The 24,105-nt window shown below is 41.1% G+C and overlaps 2 protein-coding genes across 5 annotated transcripts in view; one reads left to right on the top strand and one right to left on the bottom strand.

Moving 5' to 3' along the window:
* The first annotated feature begins 7,958 nt into the window (after positions 1–7,958).
* ZCCHC9 (zinc finger CCHC-type containing 9) lies at positions 7,959–12,578 on the top strand. Its single transcript, XM_065745223.1, has 5 exons — positions 7,959–8,273; positions 9,352–9,502; positions 9,767–9,859; positions 10,458–10,526; positions 12,166–12,578. Exons 1-5 carry the CDS (start codon positions 7,986–7,988, stop codon positions 12,279–12,281), a joined length of 717 nt encoding a protein of 238 aa, XP_065601295.1. The 5' UTR covers positions 7,959–7,985; the 3' UTR covers positions 12,282–12,578.
* Positions 12,579–15,250: 2,672 nt separating this feature from the next.
* Positions 15,251–24,105, bottom strand: part of ACOT12 (acyl-CoA thioesterase 12) — a 28,570-nt gene continuing 19,715 nt past the window's right edge. For 3 of the 4 annotated variants that reach the window (XM_065745213.1, XM_065745214.1, XM_065745215.1), the window contains 5 exons: positions 23,098–23,181; positions 19,906–20,039; positions 18,401–18,529; positions 17,218–17,344; positions 15,503–15,910 (listed from right to left, as the gene is read on the bottom strand). In XM_065745213.1, the coding sequence (XP_065601285.1) occupies positions 15,770–15,910; positions 17,218–17,344; positions 18,401–18,529; positions 19,906–20,039; positions 23,098–23,181 (615 nt within the window). In that variant the 3' untranslated portion in view covers positions 15,503–15,769. Of the gene's footprint in view, positions 15,318–15,502; positions 15,911–17,217; positions 17,345–18,400; positions 18,530–19,905; positions 20,040–23,097; positions 23,182–24,105 lie in introns of those variants that run through there. The other variant, XM_065745216.1, reaches the window with a different exon arrangement.

The following is a 24,105-nucleotide window of genomic DNA, read 5'->3' as shown; positions in this document are numbered from 1 at the left end:
TGCCTCTTTAAGTGTCTGGTTCCAGGTAGTCTTTGTAGGATGCACCCAACACAACCACCTTGGTGGTACACTCTTCTGTGAGGACAGCTTCCCTTTCTTTCTTGACTAGGGATAATGAAAGTTCTAGTTTAATAATGCAAAAAGCATAATGCAAAAAGAATAAGCACTTAATTTTCATTCTCAGATACATTTCTCTCCAGTTTCCACCCAGGCAGGTGCTGGGAAGTGTTTGTTTTTCCCTTTGACACAATAACCATAATAGCTAATCCAATGGCTTCAGTAATAGAAGTCCAGCACTTGACCCATCAGCAGGAGCTCATCAGTGTGTCTGTGTAGGAGCTGTCACTTCTCCACCCGGGACTGATCTGCAGACAAACTCCTTTATTATGTCATCTCAAACCCTCAGCCTTCTATAGTTTCAGAGAATTCACCAGGTCACCTTTCAAATATTTCCCTCAGGCCTTTCCATCTGGCTTTTGGCCTCGGGCTGCAGCAAGCTGGCCAAAAAAAAACAAAAAAAAACAAACAAAAAAAAAAAAAAAAAGGAGCTAAAACAGTTTGCTGATATTATGCATCCAACACAAGGGCTGCCAGGGGATGCTAATCATTATATAAGGTGTTTAAGGATCTACTTAGGAGATGCCTTAAAATGTACTGTTTGTGTGTTGAACAACTGGGTGGAAAGAACAGCAGACAGCAACTGCCCCATTGCTTCTTCTTAGCATATGAAAACATACTCAGTGTTTCACAGTAAGCACATTGAAAACACCAGTTCTCTGACAAACAAACTACAACCAAAAAACCCAGAATAAAAAAATAAAAATAAAAATAATTAAAGTTATAAAAATTATGATCCAATGGGAAGATATTAAAGGTTTAAAAAGCTAGATTGCTGTAGCCCTAGACATAAGATAGTTCTTGCTTCTTATCTTTAGTTTTCCCATTACACCAATTCTGCAGTGCTCAGATCCTTTTCTGCCAATAAAATTCCTTCCTGATAAATTCAGCCACTGATTCTCCATAAATCTTCAGAAATTAACTGATTAAGTAGTCCAAGAAGAGCTATATGCCATGCCTTAAGTAGCTTCACAGTCTTCTTGACGAACTCATTGCCAGTTAAGGATCACTATAAGCAAACTTCCAAGCCATGCCTCATCGCAGCCCAGCAGTGGTCCATCAGGCTGCTCATGCAAGGTGGCAGGGGAGGCAGTGCCAAGGGGATGTAGTGATTTGTGGAACAAACTCTATAACTCGAGTAAGAGTTATAAAGCAGGTATGTAATTTGCCAGTGGGTGCGAGGGAGATAATTCTGCCCAACTCACACACTGTCACTTAGCAAACAGCTACTTACAGCTTACAGGTATGGAAACACAGAAGCACCTAATACATATTTATAACCTATCCCCACTTTTTATTACATTGAGTTCTAGAAGGATCTCTTCAAGCTCGTGCTTGTGCAGTGCCTCCTGGTGGTGGTGGGCTGGGGTCTCAGGGATGAAGAAATCTTCACCTTCCTTGTGAACTCTCCATGAACTCAAGCTGTGTGCAGGCACAGTCCCACTAGACTGATGTTTACATTCCAGACCATCTCTTATCAGTAAACTTCTACCAGTAAGTTCCCTCCCTATTGACATCCAGGGTCTTCAAGGCCTTCACTAACAAGCAGTATGAATCCCAGCAAGCTAAGTCTATCCTTATATGGCATTTGTTATAATGAACCAAGTCCTTCTAAGTTTCTAAGTTTTTCCCCTGCTAGTGTATGTCTGCTTAGTGCTCATCTTAGTGCAAGGGGTACTTCCAGTTTGGGTATGCAAAGGGAGAGAAACACACACATATATACCTTCAGGATATCAGGGACAAGCTCTGCACCAGAGGGCGGTGGGCATGGTCACCCTAAGGCAATGGGCACAGCCCTGAGCTGATGGCATTCAAGGAGTGTTTGGACATTGCTCTCAGACATAATGTGAATTTTGGTGGTCTTGTTTTGAGCCAGATGCTGGAAATGATTCCTTTGGGTTCCTTCCAACCTGGGATATTCTATGATTCATTGAAAAAGGTTGAAACATTCCTCTGCTTGCTAAATAGATTCCTACACCGCATGCAAATGACTGATTTCTGTGTATTAACAGTCAGGTCCTGTGTGACTAAGTAAGCTATTGAACAGTTATGCTGCCTGGAGCTGTTCAGTTTCCTGGTGAGTTATAAAGGTTCATCCACCACTGAACTGCTGAATATGGGCTGTTAGTACAGAAAAACTGCACTGCATTGGGGGATATACAGCAACAGTCTCTTTTTTTCCTGAGAAATAAAAATAAAATATGGGCATCAGAGTGGCTGACAACTCACTTACTTTGTTATCTTTGAGTTTTGGCTTTTTTCCACTCATTGCTGTTCACATAACTCATGGACCAAACAAAAAAAAATTAAATCATTGTTACGCAAGCTCTGTGTAGGGAAGATGTTGGTGGGTGGGACTGTGTGTGCTGAACTGAATCATTTTCTGAACTGTGATTTAACAGCCTAAAAGCCAGGTCTGTAGCTTTGACAGCTGTAATTGCTTTCACTCATGATACTCTACACCTAAAATCACTCCCTGTCTTAACAGAAGCTGACTAGGCAGACCTTCAAAGTTCATGAAACCATCACTCTTAAGAGACTGATACACACCTGAGTAGAACTGGTATATTTTTTCTCTGGAAACAGAATAAAAAAAGGTGACAGATGACACAGGGAGTAAATTACAGCTAATATTTACATTGCTTTACTAGTATTATCTGTTGAAATGTAATTTAAGACCTGCCAAAATAATTAATGTTCGTCTTTCTACTCTAATGCCTTTTACAGCTGATTTTCAGCTTAGGGATTAATTAAAAGATTAAAGACTTTACACAGCCATTTCTTTTGCCTGCAGAGATGCTTGCAGACACAGTCCACACTGAAGCACACTGGATATACTGCAGAAGCCCTGCTAAGAAAACTCTGTTACCTGCCACAAGAACACAGTGTACTGCTGCTGTTGATACTGCACTTTTAATAGTAAGATTATTGCAGAAGAAGAACCACAAAGTTATTTTGTTCACCTATCCATTTTTTTCTGGGGAATCCATGGATCCAAGAGCTTTCCACATAAAGGGAAAAATGTCCAGGACTAAAAAAGTGAATTAACTTTAGTTTATTTTTCTTGCATCTGTGTCTTTATTTGATATAAAAATGTCCACAACCTCTTTGTCTGCATGTGTGTCTTTACCAAGATATCTGTCTTGGCTCTCCTTCCAGTTTTGTAGGTACATTTTCTGAATGAGGTGTTCTCCTCAGTTATGCTGACAGTCATGTGTCAATGGAGGATGAACAGAAATATAAGGAAAATTTATGCCCCTTGTGGAAACCAATAACAACCACATAACAATTAGTTAATATATGTATTCTTAAAGCCTAAAAGGACCTGCATGTTGGTGAGACTGTCTAGCTAGTTAAATCTGAATCACCAAGTATGGATACGTATATGTAGAGCTGGCCTTCCCTCTTCCAAGCCAGAAAACCATCCCAAACTCAAACTACTCAAGAAACCGAAGATTAATTACTTAATTCCCAAAACTGTTAGTGCAAGATCTTGAAGGTTTATCTAGCTCCCACTGAAGTGAAACAAGAGATGCCAGACAAGAGTTAGGCATCCAAATACCTCTGGGCTTAAAAGCAACTGACTGTTTTGCTTGGAACTGGGCAAATAACTGCACAGACCACTGAATCGCACTCTGTAGAAACAAAGGACTTGTATTTTATTGATGGATGGCTACATAAGTAAGACTGAAATGTTTAGAAGAAACATGAAGCACCTTCCTTTGACGCTTAGCATGCCTATAGAATCTATGCTTCCACATTTACTTCAGCTTGTAATTTTGGAAACACCATTTCTTTTTTTTCTGTGAAACACAGCTTTATTCAAAATGCTCAGTGCTCTAGAAGGAAGGGACCAAACAGTTGCCAGAGAACAGCAGAAGAATGGATCAGCTCTTCATTCTTCTCAATCTTCTACTAGAAATTTAAAACTTACTCGGATGTGGTTGTTTAACAGCAAGGCAGCTCAGCACCACCAGTAGCTGACCACAGGACAACCTTTAAAGGCTTCAATTCCTCCAGGCTCATAAGGATTTGCCTAAATATAAAAACGTGAGTTGATCTATCAAACAAATTTACGTATTTATTAAATATCTTGAAGAATTAGAGCCGCAAGCAACTCAGCCTGATGGAAAAAAGGCAATGGTCAGCCAAGCAGGCTTGCTGAAGATGAAACAGTCTTGGCCATACCAATAAAAATCCACAAATATTTAAAATCACATATAGCCTATGTCATAAGTTACCACAGGAAAGAAAGCCCCCCCCCGCACACCCCACCCTAACTCCCCAAAAGGGATTCTCAATCTGTTCAGTTTATTGTTAAAAAAATAGTTAATCCCTGTTGAGGGGCCCTCTTGAATACTAGTGACATAAAAAATTTCAAGCAAAACCAGGCCCTACTTTTTCCTTTCTCTCCTCAGACTTAAAAATTATAAGCAGAAAAATGTCATCCTGACACTCTAGCAAGCAGTGTTAACTATCCAAACATCATAAACAGAAGAGAGTGATAAAAGATACAGTCATATGTAAGAACAACAGTCCCAGTGAGTTACTGAAAAGGCCACAGGACCCACCGGTCTGGATTTCAAACTGCTGTTTCAGATAAGTATTTCATGTCTATGATTGGTATATGGAAAAACTCTCCTAAGAGAGGTTTTAGACCAGGACCAATCCATGGCCCACGGGCCATGTGGGGAGCAGAACAGCTAGTAATGCAGTCCCATGTCAGGGCAATATACAACTATAAACAAACAGGTGTGAACTGGTAATCCAAGAATGCTAAAGGTGGGTTTACAGAATCATAGAATCCTCAGAGTTGGAAGGTACCTCCAAAGGCCACCTAGTCCAGCTCCCCTGCAATAAACATGTACAGCTAGATCAGGTTGCCCAGGGTCTTTTCCAGCCTCACCTTGAAAGTCCAGGGATGGGGCATCAACCACGTCACTGGGCAACCTGTTCCAGTGCTTCACCACCCTTGCTGTAAAAGACTTTTTCCTTATATCTCACCTAAATCCACACTCTTTGTGCTTGAAACCATTTTCCCTTGTTCTGTTGCCACAGACCCTGCTAAAGAGTCTGTCCTCTTCTTTCCTGTAGCTCCCCTTTAGATACTGAAAAACCACTATCAGGTCACCTCACAGCCTTCTCCATGTTGAACAGCCCCAGCTCTATCAGCCTGTCCTTGTAAGAGTGGTGTTCCATCCCTTTGATCATTTTGTGGCCCTCCTCTGAACGGATTCCATCAGCTCTATGTCTCTTGTGTACTGAGGACTCCACATCTGGACGCAGTACTCCAGGTGAAGTCTCACCAGTGTAGAGTGGAGGGGCAGGATCACCTCCCTTGCTCTGCTGGTCACACTTCTTTTGATACAGCCCACGATTCAGTTGGCTTTCTGTGCTGTGAGGACACATTGCTGGCTCATGTGCAGCTTGCCATCCACCATTACCCACAGATCTTTTTCAGAAGGACTGCACTCAATCCTTTCATCTCCCAGTTTGTACTGGTAATGGGGTTTGCTTTGACCCAGGTGCAAGACCTTGCACTCAAATTTATTGAATCTCATGAGGTACTCTTCTCAAGCCTGTCTAGATCCCTCTGGATGGCATCCCACCCCTCTGATGTGTTGACTGCACCCCACAGCTTGGTGTCATCCACAAACTTGCTGAAGGTGCACTTGACCCCACTGTCAATGTCACTGATGAAGATAGTAAAGAGTATCGGACCCAGCACCAGTCCCTGGGGGACACCACTTGTCTCCATTCTCCATCCAGACATTCAGCCACTGACCACCACTCACTGGACTTGATCCTGCAGCCAGTTCTCTGCTCATTGAACAGTCCACCCATCAAATTCACATCTTTCCAATTTGGAGAAAAGGATGCTGTGGGGTACTGTGTCAAAGACCTTGCTAACGTCCAGATAGATGACATCAGTGGCTATTCTCTTGTCTATTCATGCAGTGACACCATCATAGAAGGCCACTAGGTGACTTCCACATGCCTTAGCACAGCTTGCAGGAGGATCTTCTCTGGCACACAGGTAAGATTCACAGGTCATTAGTTTCCAGGGTCAACTTTTTTTCTGTTTTCAAAAATGACTGTGATGTTACCTCTTTTCCAGTCACCAGGGACTTCACCTGATTGCCATGACTTCTCAAATATCATAGAGAGGGGTCTGGCAACCACATCAGCCAATTCCCTCAGGACTCTGGGATGCATCCATAAGGACCCATAAACTTGTGGATGTTCAGGTTCCTCAGGAGGTCAAACCTAATCTTCAATTACAATGGGAGGGACATTGATTCCCCAATCCCCTCATACCAAACCAAATGATTGAGGGCTGTACAGCAAGCAGTTATCTGGGAAGACTGAGGCAAAAAATAAAAATAAGTACCTTCTCCTTGTCTCAATATACCTACATTTATTCTTTTTTTTTTTTTCTCCAGAATTCATAAATTCACCAAACTGTGTATTTAACTGCTACTTTTCTTCTTCTGGTGTGTGAAAAAGTAACATAATAAGTGACACGCTTTATGATAAAATCTAAAACACAGATAAAAGCACAAGTTTCAAAATGTTAGAACACATATTAGAATTGTTGTTTTTTATATACACAAATTTATAGGTGGCCCAGGAGAGTTCCCCTTCACTCCACATAGCCCAGCAAGCCAAAAGGTTGAACAACCATGTTTTAGATTGCTGCCCTGATTGTGCTGTGGACAGGCAATCAGAGGTCTGCCAGCATTCTGAAAATTGTGGAACAAAAAAGAAAGTAATACACTTTTACAATGATTTTTGAGGTTGCTGTCTTGCTAATTTCTGCTGTAAGCAGCAGAGCTCCCAGGTGACTGAAGTGGTTTAGTTGGAACTAAAGCCCAAACCAGCACAGGTGTGGTCACTGCTAAAGACTATTTGCATGGGGAATGCTGTCTTATTGGTTCAATTGAAAGTTATTAAACACCTTTTTCCAGCGCCTGTAAACCTGGAAGGGGACACTTACCCTCTACAGACAGAAGATTTCAGACTGCAGAAAGACAGCACTTGCACTTCAGTACATTCAGTACTTTCCTTCCTAAACCTGCGCTGGCACTTGCTGACGACGACATGCAACATCAGTGCCCTCTTTGTGCACATGCATCTCCCTCTAGTGGAAGCAAAGCCTTGGAAATCAGTCACGTGCACCAACTCAGCTTCTCGAGGGAGTCACAAATATTGAAAGTCGACTAAAAAAGAAAGGATGGTGTCCAGCGGTTCTGTCCACTCAAGAATGGCAATGTAGATCTACTGCAACGGTAATAAGACTGACTTGAGAAGATCGAGTTATTTATTTTGAATGTCTCCTCTGCTGGGAGTCAGAACGGCGTTGGAACCTGCTCCTACATAACAGTGTTAGGACAATAGTGAATGGCCTCGGGTTTAATTAGGAAGATTTTCTCCTCCATAAGAGCAAACAGGCACTGGAACGGACTGCCTATCCGAGGAGTCACAGTCCCTGGAAGTGTTCAATAAAGGTGGTGATTTGGCACTGAGGGACGCGTGCACGGTGGGGTGGATAATAATATCAGAGGTCTTTTCCAGCCTCACGGTTCCATCTTCACACATGGGTAAGTGGCTAAGCCAGCATCACTGCAGCAGCAGGGCTGCCCACCGCCTGCAAACAGCGCGCTACGAAGCCGAGAAGCACACTCTCAAGTAACACACAGCGCAGTTACCACAGGCAGACCGCTCCCACTCCCACCCAAAATGCAGCAACGGGCGGGAAAACACTCTTCCGGCGGCGGGCGGAAGTGGCGTCCCGCCGCACCGGAAGTGACAGGGACGGAGTTGGGCTTCCGGCGGGAGCCGTGGGTGCCGGCGCTCGGGGTGCAGCCATGACTAGGTGGGCCCGGAAAGTCCTCGCTGCGGGCGGCAGGGCGCTGAAGTCCACCCCGTGGGAGGAGATGGCGGCGGGGCCCGCGGAGAGTGAGCCGGAGAGGAAGAGTAAAAGGAAAAAAGCGTACCAGAACGAAGACGTCAATGGGTTTGCGGCCTACTTGAAGCAGGCGAGGAGCGGCCTGGGGAAGGAGGAGGAGGAGGAGGAGGAGGCGGTGGCCCTGAAGAAGGAGCGACGGCGGGAGGGCAGGAGGCTGAGGAGGCAGGAGGCAAGGAAAAACGCTATGGTGAGCTCGGTGCACGGGGTGGGAGTGCCTCAGCCTTAAACGGGGTTGAGTCCCTGCTGAAGTTTGGTTCTGTGGTTCTCAAACGTGAGTTGTAGAGCTTCATTAAGCACACACTGTTCAAGGGAATTTCACCCTTGTCTGCTTCTTTTGCTGAAATACAGATCTCTACCAACTTTCCGGGAACGGCCAGCCTTGTTCCTGGGTGAAATGGGTCTACAGTGTATTTCTGTGTGACTGCAGTGTTCCTGAGTGTGTTTGCAATTTCATCATGTTCTGGGACCTCTTTTTGTAGCAGCTTATGACTGAGAACTGGAGTGAGATCTCCAGCAAACTCCAAATAAGAACACCTGAAAGCAGTTGTTGATGAAGTTATTCTAAATGTATCAGCAATCTCAAAGGGAGTGTCTGCTCCCCATTAATATGAACTATCTTGAGTTTTTGTTTATAAATGAGTTGTAGTACTGTAAGCAGCTTTTGAGACATCAGTGCTGGCATGTTGCTTGTGTTTACTTTTAATACATCCAAAACAAACCTGGGGAACTAACTGCTGTAGTCAGAATGGCAAGTCATCATTCAATTGGAGTGCTTAGTACCCAGTGGCCTGGCACTAAAATCTTGCATGTGTTGCTGGTAAGGGAAAAAAGCACCTAATAATAATCTTACTTAGAGACAGAGGCTACTGGCATTTATTTTGTGGGTGCTGCAATGTGTCTTTTGTTGTAACTTTCTCCATGAGAAGGTAAGCTGTTGCTGTTGATATACTTGCCTTCTAAAAAGCCTAGAAGTTTTTTTAGGCTGTTTGGTTTTTTTTTTTTTAATTATTTTTACTTTTTCTGAACTTTGGCATTACATATTGGAGTAACTAAAGATGTCAGTGTAAGAGGTATGTATTTATTAGCACTTCCTAGGCTTCAGCCAAGATACATTCTGACTTAGTGGAAATCTGGCAAATAAAAGTGATATTCACATAATAAGACTAAGCAAACGCTGTAGTAATGCCACCTGTAAGTGCTGTGCTATGCTCTGTGAACTGCTTATGAAAATGCATGCAACTTATTTTTTATTTTTATTTTTAAAGGTGTGTTTCCACTGCAGGGAACCTGGCCATGGTGTTGCTGATTGTCCAGCTGTACTGGAAAGTCAGGATATGGGTGCAGGAATCTGTTACCGGTGCGGATCCACAGAGCATGACATCAGCAAATGCAAGGCAAAGATAGACCCAGCTGCTGGTATGGTTCAGAAATGTGCATTTCTTAGAGTGCTTTGTTCTGAGTTTTCTTACTGCTGATATGTTGGATTTGTGTCCTAGCAATTTATCTGTTCTGAAGATGGAGATTAATATGTTCAAAGGAATGCAATATTGTAACAGTAAAGCTGACACTGTAAGAAGCAGTGTGGAATTTAAAGGATAGCATAATTCTAATGTTTTGTCATGCAGTTGTCTGTGACTATGTGATGTTCTTAGCTTTGTCTTAAATCATGGAATTATGCAGGTGCATTTCCATATGCAAAATGTTTCATCTGTGGTGAGATGGGACATCTGTCAAGGTCGTGTCCTGATAATCCCAAAGGATTATATGCTGAAGGTGAGTGCAGTGATTTACTCCAACCAAAACATATTTTTCCTACTTAAATGACACAGAACTAAGTAACATTTCAAATTAATACAGATCTTACTGAAAGCAACTTCCAAGTGTATTTTGTTATTATTAGTATTCTCTGTCTGGAGGTTCCTGTTTCAATGTTAAGTTTAGCATTAAGGAGGAGGTGAAGTATGAGAATTTACTTGCACTTGCAATTTCAAGAGAATCACAGAGAGTCCATAATTCCTATTTGTATGCAGTCAGTGTGTGTTTAAATTTACATACACCTAAGAATGTGATAAAAACATAGCATTGTTCTGTGTTGGGACTTCTTGGCCTTTATAGTTTAACACTTCAGAAGCAACGAGACCTGTTCATAAAAAAAAAAAAAAACAGGTATTTTGTAGTTACACATGGCAATAATTTGCACTTATTACTTAGAGGAATTACTTATTTAGAATGTGTAATTCTTAGAGGCATTGCACTGTCTGTGGATACATATCTTTTCTACAGGTTGTCATAGAAAAGTTAAAATTTTTCACATACATTTAACATCAAAAGTGGGTTTGTATTCTTTTGTTTTCCAACTTTCTTTTGACAGGTGGCTGCTGCAGACTTTGTGGTTCTGTGGAGCACTACAGAAAAGACTGTCCAGAAAACCAGAACTTAGGTGAGATGCACGGGGTGCTGCAGAGTGGAGTACACAGTCATGTTTACTTACAGCTTTGCCTTGACTTTGGTCAGGAAAAAATGAGTGCAGGTGGAGAGCTTTCAAATAAGATGACATGTTTCCTTTAAGAACATGTGCTTTTTTAAGGGGTGTAGATGGTGGAGACAGTAAGTTGCAAGGCAAAAGCTGAACTTTCAGTTCTGAAGATAGTATGAGCAGATGTGTCTTTATGTTGCTGTTCACAGTGTTAGCAGTTGCAGAAGGAAACATGCAGAACAGGTTTCATCTTCAGGTGATTTGCATGAAGAAGCTGAACGTCATGTCCATTGCAGCGTGGTGGTTCTGGTAGCTGCTACAAGCTCCAAATCAGGCGTTTCAGACTTTCAAGACAGGGCTGTCAGAGGAGACTGCAGGCCAGTCCTGCAAGATTTGCCAGCCACTAAGCTGCTGTCATTTACCTGAGCGTGTAGAGAAATACATTATAACTCTGCCTTGCTTATTGGCTTTTAGTAAACTGTCATTTTTACCTTAGCCCTCCCTTGTGTTAAGGCCATTGATAGAAAGTATTTTGAGTAAACTGCTTCCCTTGTTCACTGATAGTTCTTTTTTTGCCTCCTTGCAAATCAGTTCACACTGAATTCAGTATGTGTCACACATCAGAATGTGTCTTTGTAATGTATTCATTATGACAGGAAAATGCAATTTGAGTCCCAGGTTATGATTTAAGGGCACTTTTTTTCTTAAACCATCAGAGAGAAGAAATCTGTTCCTTTCAGTTTCATATGTATAGAAGTAAGATATCTATGTATCTTTCTTTCTTTCTTTCTTTCTTTTTTTAATCCTGAGTTAAGGGAGGTAGAACTGTCTAAGGTTTGGAGGACAACTCTGTTACTGAAATGATGAAACGTTTGTTGGTTTTTCCATTTGTATCATATTTGAGTTAAGAATATGCTATCACCTTCTGAGGTTTTAATGTGGAAAACATTTACAGAGGCAGTAGAGTTCTGTGCTTACCTGCTTTTTCTGTGTGCTCATACAGATTGAATAATCTAGGTGTTGTTTGAGAGAGCATTTGTACCATTTTAGAAGTGTGCTGGTTTGCTAGTTTGGAGTAAGTGAGATTGAGTCTTAACTCAATCAGTATAATTAATTATACTCAGCAATATAATTAATTATGTGTGAAAAAGAGCTGGTCAAAGTAGTATTTTAAAGGGGGGGGGGGGAGGGGAAGGTGTTCATTACATGCAGGGAGGTAAGTTGAGAAATGTAAATTTTGCTCAGTTGTGCCTCTTCAAGCTTACTTTCCTTCACATCCAGATTCCTGGACATTCTGAACACTCCATCATAGGAGTTATTAGGACTTCAGTGGCAGTTAATGTTTCTTCTACATACTCTCATTTTTTCTTTGGACACTCAAATAGGAAAAGATGGATATGCTTTCTGAACGTGGAAAATCTGTGGGGGGAAGTAGGGTAAGTGTGCAAGATATGAGGGGGTTAGTTTCAGAGGCAGAACTAAGCTGATGGATCTTTGTGGAACCAGGAGCTGGCACTTGTGAGCCAAATGGTTCTCAAATCTGAAAGCTCAATCTGATGATGATGTTTAGCCTTTCCACAAACTCTTGTCTTTTACTCTGCAGACCAGGTTACAGTTGGACGGTGGGCCACAGGAATGAGTGCCGATGATGAAGAAACTACAGAAGCACCAAAGCTACAGAAGCCCAAAATGAAAGTACTCAAAGTTATTAATTTTTGAATGCCCCCTTTCAGGGCAGAACTTCAGAGGCTGTGTTCTGCTTCACTTCAGTGCAGTGACTGCATAGAGTGGATTGCTGCTTCCTGAAAACCAAGCATACTTCTGCTGCTGGGTCCATGTCCCTGATTTTTGCAGTTCAACTCACAGACTCAGCTTGCTGAAGATCTGGGAACAACAGAAATGCATCAAAAATGTATTTTATTTATTTTTATATATTTTTTCAGAAATGTAGCTTGTCTTCTAGTTCTCTAAAGAGGGAAGTTGGTTTCCTCTGGTAACATGTACTGTGGTTGCAAGGAAAAGGACACTGTAATGTGTGCTTTCTCACAGGACCTTATGACCACTAGATTTAGATGGTCTGTTTTTAGTGTTACCTTAAGGTGATGCTGTATTGGAGATGAATGCAATTATGCTGATCTTAAGGCTTCTTGCATTTCTTTGAAAGGGTCTGTGGGCATTTTCAAATACTAATTGGACTCTAGATTGGTTTTATTCCTTAGAATCATTCTGTGCTTTGTATGTGCACACTTAAGCTGTCTGATAGCAAGTTATCAGGTAAAACCTACAACCTATGTGACTCTTGCCTTCTGTCTGGAGAGCATGGGGTTTCAATTGTGCTGTACATGATAGATCTGTCATTATGTACAATTGATAATCTGATAGTTTATGCATGTTTGATTACCTGAGTACTTCTCTAATAAGCCAGATCATGCTCTTCCTCTGATTTGTGAAACTCACCTGAAAAACACAATATCCCAAGTTGGAATGGAGCTCTCAGAGTAATCTGTTAACCCCTGGACCACCCAAAATCCAAACCCACTGTGTGAGAGCATTGTCAAACACTCCTTGAGCTCCAGCAGCTTGGGGCTGTGCCTGCTGCTGTGGGGTCCTGTGCTAGTAGCTGGAATGCATGGCAGGAGCTTGTTTAGTTTACTTTTTTAAGTAAAGCACTGAATAATCTTAATCTTAAGTACTTCTGTCCCTTGGGGTACTGGGAATAAACTTTCTGTTACTTACTGGATTTTTATTATTTTTTTTTAAATGGAGACTGCCAACTGCAGTTGGGAAATCCTGGTACATGTTAGAAAAGTTCCTCAAGCCAATGAAGGATGGAGTTCCAGCAGTAGGCCTCCATACATTCTCTTCTGGAGTTTGGACAGTGTCTGCAGCTGCTGTTCCACATCTGTGCTGTGCTCTCCTGCAGTGTACAGGCCATCAGGACATCTGTGCCATCAGGCTTCTAGGTGCCTCAGAAGCCTTATGTGTGCCTGCTAAAAATTTCAGCTTGTGTTACATAGTAATAAGCAACAGTTTTTGACAGAGAGCTAAATGGTAAAGGTGCTGCTTCTGAAGAATTCCTTATCTTTAAAGTTAGCTCGTATAAAGTCCTGCTGAGAATGTAGAACTAACACCACACAACTATCTAGAGCTTGGAACTGGGTTTTTTGGTGCTCGAGGACAAGGCACTGCAGCTGTGGAAGTTTGGAACTTAGCACTTACAGAATAAAAAAGAATTTGTCTCAAAGTAGTTGTATAAATGTATACTTTTTTAAAAAACTATGAAATGCTGATAGAAACACAATAGGTAGAGGTTTAAGTTTCTCAATTCTGCTTTGGGTATAAAGACAGGTAATATGCTACGCAGATTCAGTTTATAATAATGAGAGCATACATTTAAATGGGGAAGAAAAAGGGATTTGGATGAAATCACTGAATTATTGCAGTTTTAATTCACTCTGAAGTGCAGAACTATCACTTCAATACATGCAAATCAGTGGTTCTCAAGTAATCACACACAGCATCTGCTTGCATGGGTTTGTGTGGGGAATGCCTACCTCCTGCGTTCTTACTCAGCAGTTTCACTCACTCAGAGGCTGGTGACACTGGAACAGGTTGATGGGAGAGGCTGAGAATGTCTCATCCCTGGAGCACTGAAGGCCAGGCTGGATGTGGCTCTGGGCAGCCTGCTCTAGTTTCTGGCGAACCTGCCCATGGCAGGGGGGTATGTAATCTGTGAAAAAGACATCAATTCCCTGCACACCTGAAGATGTGTGGCTGTATGCAGAAAGCAGCCCTGCTGCACAGTGCTAAGGTGCCAGGCTGAGAAGGTAGAACCTGCAGGCGTCATCAGGCTCAGCAGAATACCAGTACTTCAGAAATGCCAAACAACGTTCTCCAGACAGTCCTCGCGGGAACCCAACAGCTAAGTCCAGTGCGTGTCCCTAAAGGCAGGCTACAAGCTGTGCTGCACGCATTGCCGAGCACGGAGTTTAGGTTCTGCCCGAAGCTGTGCGGGTGCGCTCACAGTTGAACGCTAGGTGTCTCTGCTCACTAAAAAATTGGGACTGCAGAGGCGTACGCCCACCCAGAATCTGTCCACCGCCTTCTGGGCGCGGCAAGCATAACCACGACTGACAGCTAAGCTTGTGTCCTGCGCAGCTCCCGCTGGCAACGATCCTTCTGTCAGCAGCCAAAGCAAAGGTTGCTTGCCCTTCGGCTGCAGTGACAGCACACCTGGAGGGCTTCCAGCACTTCACATCGTGCAAAACGTGCAGGTATAATGTCACCTACAGAACACCAACAGAAACTTTCATTTGGTTTTAGGCCAAACTAAAGATGCGTTTAAGTGGGAACTGGATGCAGACCCCTACAGCTCTCACTCTATCAGTTCTGAAACTATAATGACATAAATGGCACTGCTACAGTTCTCACGCTTTGATCCTTTTAAGCCACTCCACTATTCATGTTATGATTAGCACCTGATGATCTGTTTTCTGAACAAGGGACTTTAGAGAACAAGTGCACAGAACAAAAGATGTGTTGCAATGAAACCTCTGAAACTATTTTCTTTTTTTTCACCTGGGTGGGAATGGCTTCAAGATTCTTCCTGTTCTACATTAATTCAAGGCCAGAAGAGTCTTGCACAGACCTTGGCAGCTGGAGGTCAGTGCACTTCCCTAAGAGACCAGCAGCCTCCATCAACAACACTTAAAACCTTCCAGAGATGGTCTAATAGAACTATGACGGAGATGTAATCTGAAAAGCAATACTTTATTGAATAATTTATTGTAGATTAACTACAAGCATTAATGGATGATAAAGATTTTCAAACACTAACTCACTTAATGTAGGGTGTAATAGATCAACATGTAATACACATGCAAGGACCTGGACAAACTGAGCAGAGCACTGCTGGTTGTACCACTCCTCTGCATAGTATTTACCAGTTTAAGCTGACTGGGTGCCACTAGGCCCAATACAACAGTGAAAAACACATTTAAAAGCAGAATCAGGTGCCTTAATCTTTTTTTTTTTAATCAAAAACTTGAGATTGGAGCATAAAGCCTAATCCTAATTTGATGTGAAATCCAGCTCTAGCCCAGTATCAGCTGCATGACTCAAAATAACGTGTAGAACAATTAACACATATGAAAAAAATTACACGAATATTGCTTGATGGTCTCTCACACTCTCTTCACAATTTTGAGTTAACTCCAGCACTTGCTGCCTTTCAGCTCCAAGAACTTAATACACTCCAAAGCTGTGTCTTCAACAGTGTTTGATAAGCCAGTAAGATTTGAAGCTAAATAATGCATAACACCTGATGACATTTGATTGAAGTAATACACCTGTTTAAATAAAAACAATAGAAATTAATAACCCTGGCCTGAAATAGTTAGCCCTTTTACTTCAGAGGAATGAAGCGTCTGTGGATGAGAACAAGCACATTAACAGTAGAAGCAGAGTGAAAGTGAAGGCAAGGCACAGCAAAAAGACTTCTTAGTGTCTTACAGTAATCAGAGTGCCAGGACCTCGAGCATAAAGGTAAATATACACAGCAGTGAAGCAGGAAACACCATGTAACCTGTTAAATATATCACAGAAACCACTGAATATCCCAAGTTAGAAGGGATGCATGAGGATCACCTAGTTCACCTCCCACAGATGTGCATTCATGACCAGGCTGCATGGGGCTGTGAGCAACCTGGTCTAGTGGGAAGTGTTCCTGCCTATTGCAGGGGGTTGGTACTAGGTATCTTGAAGGTCCTTTCCAACCCAAACAATTGTATGATTCTATGATCCCCCAGAGCTGCCAGTCTCTATTCAGTGCTGAGTTTGACTTCACTCCTAACTTGAAAATTGACTGAATTTGGGCAAAATGAATTCCCCACAGTGGAATAAAGATAACAGATTTCTGGAGAAACTGGCCATGAGCCAGCAGTGTGCCATGGTGGCCAGGGTGGTCAAGAGGATCTTAGGGTACATTAAAATGAGTGTGGCCAGCAGGTCAAGGAAGGTGATCCTCCTCCTCTACTCTGCCCTGGTGCAGCCTCACTTCCAGTACTTTATCCAGTTTGGGGCTCCCCAGTACAAAAAAGACAGAGATCTCCTGGACAGAGTCCAGTAGAGTGCCACAGAGATAATTAAAGTGCCTGGAGCATCTGCCTTGTGAAGAAAGGTTGAGTGATCTCAGTCTGTTCAGCACTGAGAAGATTCAGAGGTGATCTTTTTAACGTTTATTATTATCTTAAGTGTGGGAGTCAAAGGGACATGGCCAACTTCTTTTCAGCAGCTGTGGGGACAGGACAAGGGGAAATGGCCATAAACTTCAGCATAGGAAGTTCCCCACCAATATGTGAAGGAACTTCACAGTGAAGGTGACAGGGCACTGGAGCAGGCTTCCCAGCATGGCTATGGATTCTCCTTCTCCAGAGATATTCTGCCTACCTGTGCAACCTGGGCTAGGGAGCTGCTTTGGCAGGGGGTTGGACTCGATGATCTCTAGAGGTCCCTTCCAACCCCTACAATTCTGTGATTCTGTGAAATTGATTCCTGTATTGTTACTACTGTTCTAGACTGTCAGCTCAAATGAGATCACATGCACATGTAGTGCTACATGAAAGGAGCTGCAGATGAGGCCTTTAAAGCAACTCACCCTACAGGAGCTGGCACTGTCACTGTAGATCTGGAATCCAGCACAAAGGATTTCACTTCTGCAGTGTTCAGAAGAAGGTGGCATAGATGTGAGGTTAACTGACTTCACTGCTACTACGTAGGGTTCACTGCAGTGCATGGAGAAAAACAAAATTTTTTTATGAGATGTCATTTTTATATTAAGGCAAATACACTCCTGTATGCTTACAACATGTTTAAAGGCTCATTTATTTTGAAAATGCTTTATCACAGACTCCAATCATGAAGACTTGTGTGAAAAGTCAAGAATAATTACCTACATACAACACATACAAGGTTCCCTTTCTGTTCAGCTTTGTGTTTGTTGGTTTGTTGTTGTTTTTTCCACTTCCCCTACCCTCCATGCATGAAGTTTACAGCACCAGAGCCTTAGTTCTAAGGTAGATATTGATATGGCCCCAGCAACGACAGACCTAATCCAGTTCCCAGATGTGGAGGGAAAAAATAACAAGCAAGGTATGGAATAGAAGTGATGTACCAGTAACATGAAGAATTACAGAATATAAGAAACCACAGTGAAAACAAAGAATGATATACACAAAACAGACCAAATAGCACCGTTATCCATGCTTCATTATGCAAGAACAAAGGGAAATCTAATGAAAAAGAAATATCAATCCATGTTGAATCAATCAGCAGACTTCTTCAAACAACATTTAGCAGCAACATTTTTTGACACAATAAATGTATCACATCGAGTTATTAATGAAGGTCAAGCATTTCTGTAAGTAAATCCTCCAAAATTACATTAAATAGAACTGCAAAGGAATTAAAAATAAAAAAATTCCTCAATCATGTACTTCTGCACACAGACATGCTTTTCCAAGGTGCTGTTTGGAACTCTGGCCTGTTCTCCTTCATGATACACCACCCCTGAGGAGTCATTATCAGAGAAGCAATTCTAGAATAGGCTAGCAATCTGGGATGCTATTAATTTACTTCATTGTAGCTCCACTTTGCAAAGCAGAAAGCAGAGCTGGTTGTGTAGTCTTGGGTATCAATGTATATTTTAAAACAGCTACTCATCCAGTTTTCCTTAAGAAATTACATATCTTTGTCATCAGACAACAGGCACTGGTGGAGGCTGGCAGCAATCCAAACTACAGGTCCAAAGCTCACAGCTCAACTTGAAGTTTTGTGCTCACCTGGGCTCAAGGGGCTGCCTTCGAGACACAAGAATCACGAAGTCCCTGGGCTGATGGCCAGTCATGGGTGGAGAGGTAATGTAATATATTTTGTCATCTTCACTTATAGCCTGTAGAACTTCACAAGTTCTGCAAATACATTTAGTACACGCATGCAGTACCTGTTATATGTAACAGTATCTCTTATGAAAAGCAAATGAACAACATATATTCCAGCCTAAAGTTCGTGTATGATTTTCCTGTTGATGGAGCAAATGTGACAGAAATACAGAGTGAAAACCTGAGTTTTAATGCAATGCCCTATCTGAGATAACATTTAGGGACCAAAAAATTGTGGAAAAAGTAATGCAGAATGCTGGAACAAGGTCTAAAAAGCCTATATTTTACATACTACTCATTCCTTTTTGGAATGAATTAGCTTTTGTGCCGTAATACTTGCTGACTGACCAAACACTGTCCATTTGACATATCACAGGTGCAACAATTAGGAAGCATCAGCAAAATTTTATTCAAAGCTGTGTTCTGCTGTGTTCCGAATGGTCTACCCAGTAGGACACACTCTTACTGATCACTATCTCCAAGCTTCCACCACAAAAAAAAAAGAAACCCCAGAATTTTCCTTTGCACTGGTACTATTGATTTCGCTTCAGCCTCTACTGCCTCAGCAACAAACACCACTAACTTGGGGTTCCATTTTTACTAGTAAATTGGGCTTCATGACAGCTGTCAGAAACCAAAAATTCTGATTCTACACATGGAAAAGCAACATCAAATTTCTTCATATTTCATTTTTTCAAGACATTAATGCAGCAGAGAATGCAAAATTTTAAATATTCTTATACTTCCACTTATTTGCACTCTGTAGTAAAAATCTTCCAAGACAGAAAGACCTGAAAAGCTTTTACATTCATACATTCACCTACACAAGCTATTATCATATCAATTCAACTGCCTCTGGTTATCATTCTACACAACATAAGGTAAATTAAGAAAATACAGATATTTTGAAACCCATTCCAATTCGGACACACTTTGGAAGATACTACCTCCCTTAAAACATGCAGGGTATTCTTTGTGTGATGAAGCTAAGCATCAGCATCCCAAACAGGACAAATACAATGGAGCTTTCAGCTCTGTATTACTTCTCACAGACAGCGTTTACCATGTAAGAACCTACAGTCATATACAACCTTCTTGCTAACCTTTCTAACATAAAATAATCTAGGCATGGAATTCTGTTCATTTTTGAGAAGGGTAACATCTGTCTCATCTTTTGTGATGGGCCAGAACAAACTTATTTTTAAACTAGGTTTTGGAGAAATTAAATTTTATTTTCAAGGGACAAACCCAATCCATATTTTGACTAATGAATCTTTAATGACAACTTCTTACAGCAATTTATTCTTAATTAGGGAGAAAAGTGTCAACATCTCAAAAAATATTTGTCTCAGAAAAGGTTAGTTGTCAGTGGATTTGAACAGTTTTAAATGAAGGTAAGTTCTTACAAGAAATGTTTGTCCCATTGCTGGCGGTTTGTGAAGTTAGACAGAAGGGAGAAAGCTACATGCGATGCTGTGTTCACTTGCATTTCTACTTTGAGTGACAAGACATCACCATCCTCACAAGTCCATATTTTTATCTGAAAAAGTGCACAATGTAATAAAAACATGATTAATTCTACCTTACAATACAGAACGACGTAAAATCAAATACACAGATAGCATACAGTCATCACATACAGTTTCAATTGCATCAAGGTAGGGATTATTCCAGAAATTACAGATTTCAGAGTAGCATCCACAGCATGGGGCACTGGTGAACAGAACCAAGCTGGAGTGAGGCTTGAGTAGATGAACTGGGCATCCTTATATTACATGTGAGGTAACACAGGGTTCAGCAAAATAAAACAAAAGAACCAACTGCCCCCCAACACCTCAGGGATTTTGGCACTAAAGCTTTGGAAGCCTTATCTAGAGACATCCAAATGAAAGCAGATTTTTTGAAAAGCACTCTACATGTCTTCACAGGTATGGTTTTAGACAATATATGAATTCCCTACTTCCCTGAGACATCTCCCCAGCCTATGAAGGACAGTAGCTTGTTTCTAAAGGATATGAAGATGCTAGAACAGGCAGGTAGTTGAATTCAGCAACTGCAGCCCCCTTTGTCCACACAAATCAGTCACACACTGGCCTGTGCCCCTTTCCCCTAAAATGGCTTAATATTTCTCTTTTCAAAATCTCCTTTTTTTCAGGCTAAAACGTGAAACAGAGCAACTAGAGCTAACACTACAGTGAAGCATTCAAAATGTGGTTGTGCCTGCACTGTCCCATGTTTGCAGTATACTGTCCTGTTATTTTGGGTCTGTACGTCTGAACCCTGTCAAAGAGAATTCAAAAGAAATAATTTGTATATAAAGAAGTACACACAATTCTTGCCTAAGAATGGCTTGAGTGCTTCACAATCCTCTATAAAAGATGAGCAGGAGAGAAATATTAGAACTGTTAATATTAGATCTGTTAATCCGCTTCTCAAATCCTGGAAAGTTTTAAGAGATTTACATTTCTAAGTTATACAAAATTCACAAGCTTCATCATCCCAACTGCTCTTTTTGCCAAGTTAAAAATTAAAACTTCATGGGTTTATGGAGCAATTATGTAACACAGACTCTGTATGTTTATCTGTTTTCATGTTTTGGAACTGGAAAGAAACAAACAAACAAAAAAATGAAGTAAGCCTCCAAACATATTCCTGAAGTTTAGGGATAAAACAAAAGGGCTGGGCTCTCCAGGAACAAGCTACAGGATACACAGATCAATACTGCTACAGGATATAGAAAAGTCATGCACTCTTCAAGACTTCAAACCTTCTCTCTGTTAAGTAAACACTGGTAAGGACAGCATGTTATGTTATACAGGGACAGCATGTTATATAGGCTTGTGGCTGTGTGTTAAAGAGCTCACAGAAGTGAACATGAAACTGCAACAAATGACCAACCAATGTTTCCTAAGACAATAAATTTCATTACTTGAAGAAAGCCCTCCCTGGACCTGCATCTGTGTCAACATTCAGTTAAGTTGAGCATGTATCTAGAAATGACCGAAGGAGCTATACTGGTTAAGTTCAAGCCTGGTTTCACTCACATTTCTTTTTTAAAGAGCAAATCTCAGCCACCTGCTCGGTTAAATTTGAGGTAACTCACAGGTACACATGGGGACAGGTATACCCCCTGCCTATTGCTGATACTCACACTTGTCAGCAGGCTGCATTATGCCTGCAAGTAGCTGTTAAGTAAGATGAAAAAGATGACTCACGGAATAAACAGCACACCACAATCAAAAGTGTCCTACAACCAGAAGCACGGTCACCAGAACATCCCAGAATAAAAATGGTACTGTGCTACCCTGGATCCCTGCCACTTCTCTAAGGAATACATAATCACTGACAATGCCAAACTATGCAGAAAGGCCCAGGACAATGGGAACTGGTGCTCTCTGTTCACTGACAGCATCAGCACGCTGCCTGAGCCAAGATTTGGCTTTAAGATACCTACTTCAATTAGTTGAATGAGCAGCTAGAAAAATACCTGTCTCAGAGGCAGATTCAAAATGGAAAGTTCCAAACTGCAGCAGTATTACTAGCATTGAAAGGTACACTGTGGCTTGCTGACAGAGAAGAATCACATCATGTTTAAAATCAGACCATGCTTTAAATGCTATCTGGAATCCATGCTTTTTTTCTGTATTAAGTAATTTTGTCATTTGCTGCTGGTTCTATTACAGGTTTCCAGCATTTAGCATTAAGAAAGAAATTGAGATTGTGGCAGTTCCAGTGGAAGCAGAAAGACATTTTCACATGGGTAACTTTAATAAAGCCTTAGCAGAGTTTTGAAAATAATGCTCAATGTCTCAGTCTCTTTCTTCACCACGAGTGCTGTCATCTAGGCAATATATCTACTGGTGGTTCTTAACTACTGGAACAACGTACACACAGAACTAGTAGTTTTGTCACCACTGAATTCCTTCTGATTTATATACAGTCTTACATGAGCTGTATACTGACCAGATGCAAGAATCAGTACTGAAGTTTCACAGTCTGTGACATGCAGGATGTGGGACTAATAGACAGTAATAGTCTTTCATGTCCCAAAACATCTCTGAATCTGCATGATCTTTAAATAAACTGCCAGTCACTAAACATATTTCAGAAAACAAATCTCAACAGATTTTTCTCCAACGTTTTTGTTGCTGTTTTTCAAAAACGGGATAATCTCAACTGAAAACTGACTCATACAGTTTTACTCTGAATTTTGGTTTATGACACCAATCATAACAGTAGAAGATATTTGCTATTTCTGTATTTTTTATAGGAAAAAAGATGGGAAAAAAGACACCTGAAAGGAAAAGTACACAGAAAAAGAGTCAAATGATCTCCTGAAAAGACAGAGATTGAGAAATAATGCAGTAAATATACTGCTGTCACCTGCCAGCTGGCAGTAGCCACTTAAACTTACTTCAAGATAATGCCTGCTACTTAGATAATCTTCCAGGCTATAAAGTTGGTAAAGGCAGCACATTACAGACTGCCACACATACAGCTGATCATTCTCCTTACTCCTTGCTTTCCTCCACCCATCTCTTACAGTGAGATGTAACTAAGTGGTCATGCAGCTACGTTCTTAGCAACTACATACTTACATTACTCAGTGTTCTGATTATCTCCCATCCTGGTTTTGCTGCCAGGCGTGTCAGTGTAGCTATATTGCTGTAATTCATATATGCCTGCAATTTAAGAAATGTTTTTGAAAACGAATGGTAAAGCTAACAATAAAAAAAAATCCAGAAATGAGATGCTCTTTTTTTTTTAATCATTACCCCTGAATCACAAACAAATGTACTTTTTCCCATGGGTTTTCCTTGCACAATATACAGCCCAGCAGTTTCTGAATTAAATATCTTCAGTAGCTAGATTATGCACTCACATAGCTGATAGCAAAATAGCCACAGTTGAACAACTATAAAATACCACTTTGGGCTTCTCCAATTACAAATCACTGCAGTAAAACTGTGACCACCCAAGAGTTAATACAGGTAACCTCTGAGACTGCTAAATTAATGGTTTTGTCCACCTTTCTTCTAAGTAATTAAAACCTACTAGAAAATTAACCTCCTCTTTGCTATCAAGCTGTGGTCTACCATGGCAATTGCTTTACAAAGCAGGCTGAGAACACAGAAAGTGCAAATATATCTATTATTTATGCATGACTACACTGGATAGAGCTCTCTTTTAAGCTGTGTAAAAAGAGAACAGAGTTTCAGAGTCTTTAATGACAGGTTTTAATTTAAAACCAAATAAACCTAAGTATCTCATTTTTAACAGGGAGTGCATAGTTATGTTTATTGTCTTGCAGAAAAGAAATGCTGTGCAAGATTAAGACTCCATACACAGAGCTTCCACCATTAACAGTAAATCACTTCCTGGATTATAATTCTCAATTATTTATTTACTTTGATGTAATGGAAAAAGATCCTGAAAAAAATTTCTGGGAGAACTTAAATGCAATGAAAATTGAACGACAGTTCCATGCTGGAAATAACATTCTGGGGTGTGCTCAAATCTATCTAAGCTCAGATTCACCACTTTTTAGTTTAAGGCACTGGCAGATTTTATGTCTTTGCATATCCAAGTGAGAAACACATACCACT

This window comes from Cyrtonyx montezumae, unplaced genomic scaffold, assembly GCF_038088225.1.
Source record: "Cyrtonyx montezumae isolate F1298 unplaced genomic scaffold, pur_monq_1.0 scaffold_34, whole genome shotgun sequence".
In the NCBI taxonomy this organism is placed as follows: Eukaryota; Metazoa; Chordata; class Aves; order Galliformes; family Odontophoridae; genus Cyrtonyx; species Cyrtonyx montezumae.
This window is presented reverse-complemented; position numbering and strand designations above follow the sequence as displayed.

What these genes read in the sequence shown, in the direction of transcription:
- ZCCHC9 (XM_065745223.1), top strand. Translation starts at nt 7,986, where the DNA reads ATGACTAGGTGGGCCCGGAAAGTCCTCGCTGCGGGCGGCAGGGCGCTG. An exon ending in AAAGATAGACCCAGCTGCTG is followed by an intron (nt 9,503 to 9,766) that starts GTATGGTTCAGA and finishes GGAATTATGCAG; the next exon opens with GTGCATTTCCATATGCAAAA. An exon ending in TCCAGAAAACCAGAACTTAG is followed by an intron (nt 10,527 to 12,165) that starts GTGAGATGCACG and finishes TTTACTCTGCAG; the next exon opens with ACCAGGTTACAGTTGGACGG.